The sequence below is a fragment of the Helicoverpa zea genome, chromosome 22 (genome assembly GCF_022581195.2).
Source record: "Helicoverpa zea isolate HzStark_Cry1AcR chromosome 22, ilHelZeax1.1, whole genome shotgun sequence".
Lineage (NCBI taxonomy): Eukaryota > Metazoa > Arthropoda > Insecta > Lepidoptera > Noctuidae > Helicoverpa > Helicoverpa zea.
In genome coordinates, this window is record NC_061473.1 from 3,252,135 (window position 1) to 3,263,071 (window position 10,937).

Sequence of the window (10,937 nt, forward strand, 5' to 3'; positions counted from 1 at the left end):
ACAATAGAGTTTAGCACAATAGAGATTTAATAACACAATGAAGTTAGAGTTTAAAACACAAAGAAGTTAGGGTATAAGTTTTAACACTAAGTTAGGTCACAAGTTTTAACACTATAAGTTTACACAGTTTTATAATACAGTTTACACAGTTTTTATAACACAATTTACACGATTTTATAGAACACAATTATTAGCACATAGATTTAGAACAATTTTAAGGGTTTTAGGGCATAGGTTTTACCCTAGTACTTTCACTATTTTCACTGAGCACTGGTTATAACGAGCATTACTTGCTTACTGTGGGTCGACTACAATTTCTTTGAAAAATGACTCTATCTTTATACAATATTCTAAGGTCTCAAGTCGTAGGGGTACCGGACGGGTTGCAATTTACGTTGACCAATTAGCTATAATTTTACGACTTACGCCTGACCTTTTTTAGTCCCGCTACTCGACACGAGGGGGCTCTTTGATTAAACTAAGCATGCTCATTGGTGAAAGTTATGGAAAAATACTGATGACAGTTATCTTTTTACGCACACATGTAAACTTTCTTATCTATTGCGCAATGATTAAAGCTATTGCATCAGCCAGATATTATTACTAAAAACCGTTACATTCAAAATCTTATTACGTAACAATCAAGTTAGTCACAATCATAAACACATATTAAACAAAGCTTATCTGGCTATCAGTAGTATTAGTAATAGCATGTTTCAGCATGCATGTTATGCAGATTCATTTGGTTTAACAACAATCGATTACCTCATAACATTCTTAAATTAAGTACACATATTATATACATGTTAGCCTATATCTACTGCAGGCTCGGCGTCCGCAACACTACTATAAAAAAAAATATAGTTAATCATAGCTTGATAAGTTTTAATTTTTAGTCAACTGTACCTATTTTCAGTTTTTTTTAAAAAAGTCTCGCCACAATTTGTCTTGTCTATAGTAATGATCAGGTAATATAAAAGTAAAAAGAAAGAAAATAAGAAAGCATACTCAACATAATTGGCAATTCAGAATAAAGTACCAGGTGCTCAGAAACAGCAAGAGCTTTTAAGGTAAAAAGCACCTACTTATTACCGTTAAAAATTACTAATCCCCCTGATTGTATTCAAGCTGAAATTATATTCCAATCGCGAACACTACGATTATACACGAAAAAATAAGAAAAAGAATAGAAAAGCCTTCTTTACACTCGAAAGAACATTAAATTCTTTGTCTATTTTTGTTCGACAACCCATAGTAACACGCCACAGGATCTTGACAGTAAAGATCTGACATTAACCTGTTGGAAACAAGCGAAAATCCACCTTAACTCTTAACAAACAGAGTTGAGAATAGCCGTGATGTTACTAAATGGAATGCATAGTTCCCACAAAGTTATTCGACAAGTTTTATTGAACGAAATTGGTGCTTATGCCGTTGTGTTAAGGTGGTAGTTGTAAGCAAAGTTACGTTTGTTCGTTTTAGCGTCTTGGGGCAGTGTCCTCTGTGAACCATGTTGCTAGGACGTTGGTATAGGGCTGTCACGATTTCGAAATGAAAATCTTTTGTTTTCTTTAGTTTTTATTGGCGGACTTAAATTATTGTTTGCCGTCCACTGCAGGACTCGCTTTTGATATTATTTGAAATATTGGCTTTTATGATGACTAAATAAGTTTTGAATTTTATTTGAAAAGGGATTTATTATACGCGATCGGTTTCGCGTGTGTGTGCATTATTTATTGCATGTGGTGTTACTGCTATTATAGCTTTTGTAGTTTTTTTTTTTTAATAATAGTGTTTTTGAGAATGTATAATGAAACTATATATATTTTTTTCAAAATCAGTATCTCATCTTTTTTGTAATTTACACCTTAGTATATTATTTTTTTTTTCTAATGAACAAAAATGTTTTTAATTTATTTTTTATATACCTGAGTGTAAAAAATGTGATTTAATACGTGCAACCACAAAATATATTCCACCTACTTATTGTTATTAATGTTAATAAACTTTAATTAACTAAATCAAATAATCGTCAATTCTAAAATCTAATGGCAACCCTATTAGAATATGGCGAAAAATGACGCAGCCGCAAGTTTTGTTTATGTGTATAATGAGAAACTTAATTACGTGCTGGACGAGCTACACAACGCCGGACGGACGGACAGACGGACAACGTGTCCGGGATAATACAGGTACAGGTAGATAATAGATTGCTAACGCTTTGAGAAAATTGTGAAGAGTTTGCGTTTTGAATTATTTTACAGAGGTACTTGGGACACCTCATTTTGTTAGGACTTAGGGTTTTTGTATCTTGGTAAGTTCAACATTTTCAAGCTTGTAATTTTATTTCTTGACGGGTGTTCCCATCTAACTCCACATGGATGTTTTTAAATTATTCCTTCTATACAAACTTTTTCCTAAAAGTAAAGATCATTAATTTTAACGTCATACGAGTATCAGAAAAAATGGATCTTACCTATGTTTTATCGCTTCGAACATTTAGCTAGAGGACTTAATTTACCTATTTAGATTATAAAATTGATAATATCATTTTTATTTACCTCAAAATCATTGATTATAAAATATTTTGAACTATTTACTTTTAGTGTTCATAGCTATATAACAATACTTAAGATTCATCAGATCTCCGCCTAGATGTTCACAAATACCTAACATTTTAAGCACTTACTGTACGAACAGCGAAGTTTCTCAGTCTGATAGTGATCAACAAATAACGGGTACTACTTAAATCTTCACTTGAAAGCTATGTGTTACGTAAATTAGGTGTTTTTGATACTAGTGTTAGACGCGGCTTCGGCTGTGTAGACGCGTCTTTGGAATGTTGGCGACTTTGTAAACAGCCTGACCACTCGACATTTTTAGTATTTTTGAAAAAAATCTAGATACATAGGTAGTTTTGGTATCAAAGAAATAAAAAATCAGAAAAATATGAAATCAGAGTAATCAGAGATCAGACAACAGAAATCAGATCAGAAATATTTATTTGTGAAGCATAGGTACAGTGGTTGGTCATATTACTCATAGTTTGGAGATACGAGTGTGCTATGATCATCCATCTGGATTTTTTTCAAACCTAAATATAGCTGTTAGAGTTTCAGGTTTGCTCTTTGTTATCGCGATTGAAGGCATCCAAAGAAGGATAAATAATAGTTTTTATAAACACACAGAGAAGCATCCATCTCCATGTGAAAGGAGGCCTGTGCCCAGCAGTGGGACGATATAAAAGCTGTAACAAAACGTAACTGAAAAGCATATGCATAATTTCTTACGAGCTCTAAAGTTAGTTTTACACAGAGTAATAAATATCATAGATAATTTGCAATTAACAATATCTAGAACAAACGGTTTCAATCTAAACATTTAGACACGTTTGAAAAATAGTTCTATCTTCAGGAAACTGATGTTCGCTAAGAGACCCCTTGCGGCGCAAGATGGATGACTCGTATACGCACTTAATAGGAAAGTTTTAATTATTACGGGAAATAAATTAAGTACCTTACATCTATAGAATCCTTATATCTATAGAAGAGTTCGTGTTTTATTTTGCTGTAAAAGCCATTTATTTTAAAGTCTACGCTATTTAGAATGATCGATCGTAAATCGCTGACTGATTTAGTGTCCACCTTGTCGTTTAGACTTGATTTTTATCCTACATCCTTTAGCTAATTATTTAAAAGATTCCCTCACAAATTCAATTAAAACACCAGTGAAAAAAAAACATAAAAAAGGCCAAAGTGCAGTAAAACTAAATTTAGTATCGCTTCTCACCGCTAGATGGCGTTAAACAGTACTCCATTACCGCCAACAGATGGCGCTGCACTAAGTTGACATAAAGACTAGAATTTAAATAACAAGGCGATTACCATGAAAATTTATAGTTATTCCCATGAGAACACTATAATAAGTTACTAGGAACGTTAGGGGAATTAACATTTGTGTTTCTTGCATGCAAAGTGTGGACGAACGGACAAATGGCTGCTTCTAATGGGTGCTGTACCTTAATAATGTAGGTAAAAGTGTGTGTTAACTTTATAGTAAAAGTGAGATATTATTGTTGAGAATTTTACAGCGTGATTTGTTATTTAGTGGACGTTTTGCTTGTGTATGTGTTTTGTATGCAGTTTTATATTTCTGCACCGACAATAAGGGTCAATCAACACTGAAAGAGCAGCGGCCGGCAGCGGCCGGCAGCGGCCGTAAATGCAAGTGATTGAGCGCGAGCGCGGCGGGCCGCGCGGCGCCTCGCTGCGCTCTTACATTGTCCGTGCTCTTACGGCCGCTGCTCTTTCAGTGGGAATTGACCCTAACAGCATTTTCGCACTACCGGATTTTTGTCTACGAATCGATCGATGTTGCTCGGAAAAACCGAACTGAAAATCAGCTGATGTGAAAGCACTGTAACTTTGAGACGTAAAGGCACGTTTTAAATGCTAGCTGCAATGCAGTCGCTGCAAGTGCTGTCGGTAGATAGCTTTTAAAACGCACCTTTACGTGACAAAGTATTAAAGAAGATACTAGAAACTACACCACGAAGGCCAATATCAGTAGTTTTCATTCATCTTCACCCAACCTCATAATAACGTCCTACTTAAATAAACCCCAACAAACAACAAAATACCAATTTACGCCTTTCCCATACTTATGGCACAATCAAACGAACTTTCGTTGGAAATCACGATTTTTCTCACCAAATAATATGTTTGCAATGATTGTTTTGAAATTTTATAATATTTCTCTGCTGTATCAAGGTTTCTCTGTTTATCTTAAGCGTACTTATTTTATTATGTACTCTTGTTTCTGTTTTCTCGCTACCATGTAAAATCAGATCATCATAGAATCAGAATTTGGTAGTCTTCCAAAGAAAAATACTTAAACCACATCCTACTAATCATACTTAATACCTATTTATTATAAACGCGAAAGTTTGTAGGTATGTGCCTCTAGAAGCTAGAACTGCTGGATGGACTTTGGTAAAACTTTGCAGCAGTAATACCTATAGCTTATACAGGAATGAATTTTATCCAGTGCGCAAACTTTGTCAACTTATAGTTAAATAAGTTTTATAGATACGTATATTTTTATTTTGTAGTGTTTTAGTACAAAAAAGAAAAGTTATTGATATCGAAAGATGTTTATTTTGTAACCGATAGTACGGTCACAGTCGTCATAGTATGCACGGCGGCAACGCGAAACCGGTTTACCGACGCGAGCTCCGCTCGGCGCGCGTACGAATAGTTGGTATCCATATTTTGCTGATTTTAGGGCGGACAAAAGAATGAAAAAAAAATTTTTACTGATGATGCAGATATGTTCTGTTAACGATTCTGGACCCCCAGTTTTTTTTTTGCGCACTGCTTAAAATTCATTCCTGTATAGATAGCATATATCAGAATAATATATATGCTACTAGCTTCCGCTCGCGACTTCGCCCGCGTGGCTTGTTGATAAAAAATAGCCTATATGTTAATTCAGGGTATCACCTATCTACATAAAAAATTTCAACTAAATCGGTCCAGCCATTTTTGCGGGAAAGAATAACAAACATACATCCATAAAATCTCACAAACTTTCAAATGTATAATATTAGTAGGAAGTAGGATATTAGTAGGATTATGTAGGTATTTATCCATGCATGGGAAATTGTGAGCGAAAGCTAGTTAAGAATAAAAATGTAAATAAAAAAAAGACTTAAAAAAACAGAAATAACTTGATTACTTTTAATAACACACAGGCGACTTCAATAATACTGTTTGAGAGATGGAACAAAATGTTTTGGATCATAATCATCACCTGTCTATTAGGATTCGTCAAGGAAATTTCAACATTATACGAACACAATAGAGTTTACTTTGCATTGAAAAATATACTTAATTCATTTGTATTCCATCAAAGTTTTTATAGTCACGTTTTGATTACAACTCGTCGTTGACTGGCATAGTTTATTTTGTATTCCCTATGCATTGAACGAACTAACTCTACAAACTTAAATCTGCATCCATCAAACTAAACTACATTCCAATTTGAATTTTAATCCATTGCAATAAGAACTAGACACAAATCATAGCACCGCATAAGAACGTGCAAATTTGAATCCTGTTCGACATAATTAATATTGCGTTCTGCAAAAAATTTCGAATGAATTAGGACTTAATGCCAAGGGAATACGGGTTGTTTATAAGTTTCTCCGGTGCATATTTAAATAGGTTTCGATTCAATGCTGTTGTGTCGCTCAACTTTGAACCATAAAAGGAAGGCAGACACATACATAAAACTTGTGTCACTTGACCGTTATAATGGAAACTAAAATTTACTTGTTCCGTGAAATATGCAATAATGAACCCTATCCTTTAAAAAATTGAACTGATTTCAGGTTGAAAGTATCCTATTTTTAAACTATTATACAAGTCTGCCTGGTATTTGATTGCTCACCTAATTCACGTTAGTATGCTCATAAAAAATAAGGGGTTAATTGTTGTTATCAATTACTTCACTCAAAACCTATTTGCAACTTTCTTAATAGCAAACAACCTCTTTGATACAAAAAAAAAAAAAACAATCCGTAATGTGACAGTTGACACCTGTCACAATAACACTAAAAGTTACTGTATTATTTTCTTATTTGTTCCACAAAAATGGATAAGAATAGGGAAAAGAAAACCAAACAAGAGCCAAGTATCTATTTCACACCTTTCAACTGGTTAAAAGACGCGAAAATTTACAACCACAAGTACGAGAGAGTCACTAGCGCTTGGATGACGGACAATGTTGATTGTATCATTCTATACTTCTCCATGCGAAACGTCGACAGACCTGATGATATCATGTACCAATTCTACGAGTGGTATGAAAACGCCAGATATATAAACCTTCCCATTGAAGTCATCAACGTCCCCATGGATGAGACCAAAGAGAATATGTGCCATGGATACGACGAACAAGCCAACTGGTTCACTCTCATGTATAATGACCCCCTTATCCTCACTCTTCAGTACATCTACGCAATATGCTCCGTACCTCACCTCGTAATCATCAGAACTGACTGCTCCGTCGTCTCCCAACACGGGATTTTAGACCTTGATAAGTACGGAATAAATGCGTTTATTACTTGGATGTCAACCTCAGCTGCTGCGTGCACTCCTAAGAGACTTAGCAAGGAATTAAAAATGTATGGTCCTAAGTGGAAGTATTTGACCGCTGGCGTCGGAAAGACTGATAAGCCTGATTACACAAGAAAGTTCAGTATAATGCAAAAGCCCGATGAGACGACGTCAATTGGAATGTCAATAAGAACTTCGGATCTTAGTGACAAGTTGCCTCTGAATCAACCTTAGTTCTTTTGTTTTCTGTGCTCCTAGTACTCTCAGAAAGTCTTTTGAGTCTTGGCTCCTATAATAATGATGTATTAATTCTCTTCATGAACTACTTATTCTTTCTTGTCTTCTTAATTTGTATACCATCGTATATATTTAATTAGTTATTAAAATAATCTTTCCAAAAATGTCATTTTCCTTTCATTGTCGTCTTTCACTCACTGCAATCTCCGGTAAAAACATGTGAAAAGTACCTACTTGCAGAAGCAGAATTTTCAAAGACACGTTGACAACACAATTCACTTCATCAGGAAATCTACACAACCCATCATGTATGCACGTATGCATTTACCACTGCACTTAATGAAGGCATGCTCGTGATGTCTCAGGGTCTAACTAAAGCATCCATGATATGCAACACAAAGCACCTGTTGCTAATTACATTGCTATTCCCAAAGCATACGGCGTCATGATTGGAATAACCTATGAGTACGCTACCGGAGATCAATATTAATTGCGTTATTGTCACCTTTGTCGCTTCACGCTTTCCTGGTAGGTTGGGAGCTGTGTTTTGTTTTCTTTTTGCCGTTTATATCATTCGTCAGGGAAAGGGCTACCTTTCCCTTATGTATGCTGATTGCAATTTCATTAGGTACCTAATTAGTTTTTAACTTTAACTTTATCTTATGTCCGACTAATAATTTCACAAATGTTTTATAAAGACTGGGGGTACGTAAGCTTACGTACAGTTTGCTATAGATGGCCTATAATTGTTGGCTTATTTTTATTTGCAAAATAAGGCTTATTAGTGAAAACTGAATCTATTCCTAAACAAAGTTCTTCTGTCCTACAAATGGTATGTAATTTTCGAGATTCGATGTTGGAATAACGATGTTTTCCAAAAAAATGTTGGTCAAGTTGTGCCTTAACCAATTTGTGTGATTCCATCCTTGTCAAGGGGAGTGCTAACCGTCTCTCCTTTCAATAGACACGACATACAATATACCAATTTTAACACATACAATAATCTCTTAGTAAATATTGCTTGTGCGATGTAGCATTTATATTAATACTGAAGAAACTATAATTCATGTTAGGAGCAAACATTCACAAAACTATGTTTTATTTTACATTAAATAAGAACTAATTAATATTATCCAAAGTTAATTTAAATAACACTATAAATTAGCACATGAACACATTTTAAATCGCACAAAGTAAAACAACGCCATCTATCGACAGATTCGAGAAACTATTCAATTACAAAATCAATTGAGCGTCTTTTATTTGTAACTAGCTTTGAAAACAAGTTAGTTATCTCAGTCAAAACAAGTGACAGCTAGCGTAAAAAGCGACCAATGATTAGCATAAATATTGTAACACTTTTTGTAATATTATGATACCTACAAAACTTGTTCTTAGCTTCGAGTTCTATATCGGCCGAAGATATTCTATATTGACAAGTCATTACTTCATAGTGAAGTCATTAATATTATTTATTGTTGGAGTTGAATTAAGTTTCGAGTTATTAGATAACTTTTTGTTCGTCTATGGGTATATTGATGAACCTTTGAGTGTTGAATTGAATGTTACCTGCATCGATAAAATAAATCGTAGTTTTAATAAAATTAAAAAAGGGTTGTAGGTGCAGTTAGTGTCCTATTTACCCGGGTTTTGTAATACCGAAATAGTAGAAGGATGGCGTTGTTAAAAAAAAACATCGAATTGAGAACGTCCTGTTTGGAAAGTCGGTTGAAAAATATGAATTAAAATACGTAAATTACTTGTGTATCAATAAAAATCTCTTGCGTTCTAAATTCAAAACGACACAGGCAGTACCATAAAGACAAGAGCTAAACTTTTTTACCACACAATAGGCACTGACACCAAACATTCAACCAACGATTAAGTATAAACCTGTATTTAAAATCTAGATAGACTTAAAATTGCACCATTGTGTGGATGAAGCCTGCTTTTAATTTTGACTTTATAATCTTACTTGCAATACAGGTCTTGAGACATCGTTTATCACAATGGGTAAAACAGGTACCTAGGTACGTAATACATTGGTCTGGCTGTTGAGTTAGACAAGAAAAAGTAATTAGTTAAGTATCTACGTATTACTCAACTTGGTAAGTATGTTAAAATTCTGATTGCGATCGTCATTAGCAGCTATATGCTACATGCTATTATATACTATGTTCATTCTAATCTTCTTATAATTAATTAATAATATGCCAATATGAAAGCATGTGAATTTATGGAGTAAATTTTGACGGTGACGCCATCTGTTGTCTAGTAGCAGTAAATCAATTTAGTAGACTTTATTTCATCCAGTATTAAAACGTCAAACTCTTCGTAATATTCATAGTGTCGGTTTCAGAATTTTGTTCAGGTATTAATAGAAGATATATAATATATATCCTATCGAAATGATCCGGAACATGTCATGTTCTGTTCTATACCTTTTGCCATGTAATATTCCATGCTATTGTTGAAAAGCTGTTTGCGATTTATTACAAGATTTAGCACCCATTCAAGTTTGTTCAGTTCCTAGAATATAATACTTGCAATTTATAGGAAACATCAAAGTCTTTGAATTAAGTTTCATCCAATGAAAAATTCTCTCATTTACCGTAATCTATTGATTTAAAAAAAAATATTAACCTGTATTACATACCTACCTACTGGACTCAATAAAATATTTTTAAATTCATACCTAATAATAACGATTTTTAAAGTCTAATACCAGACTTGCAAGCAAACAAAAATTTAAAAACGCCACCAAGCACGCTAGTGTCATGTTCCGCCATATTGGAATGTGCAAAAGCATAAACAATAACGCTTGCCGTGACAGAGAATACATTAAAATAAATGGACACGAATAAAATACGCAGACAATACGCTGGTTGCTTTACAAGGAACGATATTGCCAGACTCAATAATACTGGAATGTTCGCTGTCGTTATTTTTTTAGTTTATGGGCTTGCTTCGAAATGGCTGCGAGTTGAATAGGTTTGCACTTTCGTTAGCACGTGATATTTATAGATTTTGCAGTGAAAAAAATTAATTACTTCATCAAAATGGGCACGGTACTTTCACAGTTTCAAACCCTGACCAATTCATCACCAATTAGGTACATTCAGCCTGAAAACCCTCAAAAACTTGATTGATGCGTGTCCATATATTATTATAGTAATCTTGCATCGTTTACCTATACAATTATGTAGTATTTTCCCTTCTTCCTTTTTCGGGTTATCTTCAATATTGACTTACCAGACGCCCTTACTTTTACAGGAGCTCTTCGTGCCTATCAACACTAAAGGGGAACTGTACGAGGTATGCCCGGAGGAGCTGTCGCCGGCGGAGTGGGAGCCCGCGGGGGAGGGGCGAGGGGGCGTGGCTCCCGACGTGGCTGCGCGGGCGCACCGCCTGCCGCACTTGCTCAGCATATGGCGGCTGCCGACCAGGGTGCGCCTGTTGGCAGGGACCGTGCCGATAGAAATGGCACATGATGTTGGAGGTAAGACTGAACATAATCAAAATACACAACATACAATCTATGGTATGGCTAAAGACATTGAACTTAATGGTTTGCTTTTTAAC

General features: G+C 34.7%; 2 protein-coding genes and 1 non-coding gene across 3 annotated transcripts in view; 2 read left to right on the top strand and 1 right to left on the bottom strand.

Moving 5' to 3' along the window:
• Positions 1-10,937, top strand: part of LOC124641397 — a 153,321-nt gene that overhangs the window by 138,808 nt on the left and 3,576 nt on the right. The window contains exon 5 of the mRNA XM_047179472.1: positions 10,629-10,854. Coding sequence (XP_047035428.1) covers positions 10,629-10,854 — 226 coding nt within the window. The remainder of the gene's footprint in view (positions 1-10,628; positions 10,855-10,937) is intronic.
• Positions 6,582-7,519, top strand: LOC124641399. Its single transcript, XM_047179473.1, has one exon. It carries the CDS (start codon positions 6,654-6,656, stop codon positions 7,350-7,352), a length of 699 nt encoding a protein of 232 aa, XP_047035429.1. The 5' UTR covers positions 6,582-6,653; the 3' UTR covers positions 7,353-7,519.
• On the bottom strand, positions 8,232-8,323 carry LOC124641666. Its single transcript, XR_006985699.1, has one exon. It is a non-coding gene; the product is annotated as a U6atac minor spliceosomal RNA (small nuclear RNA).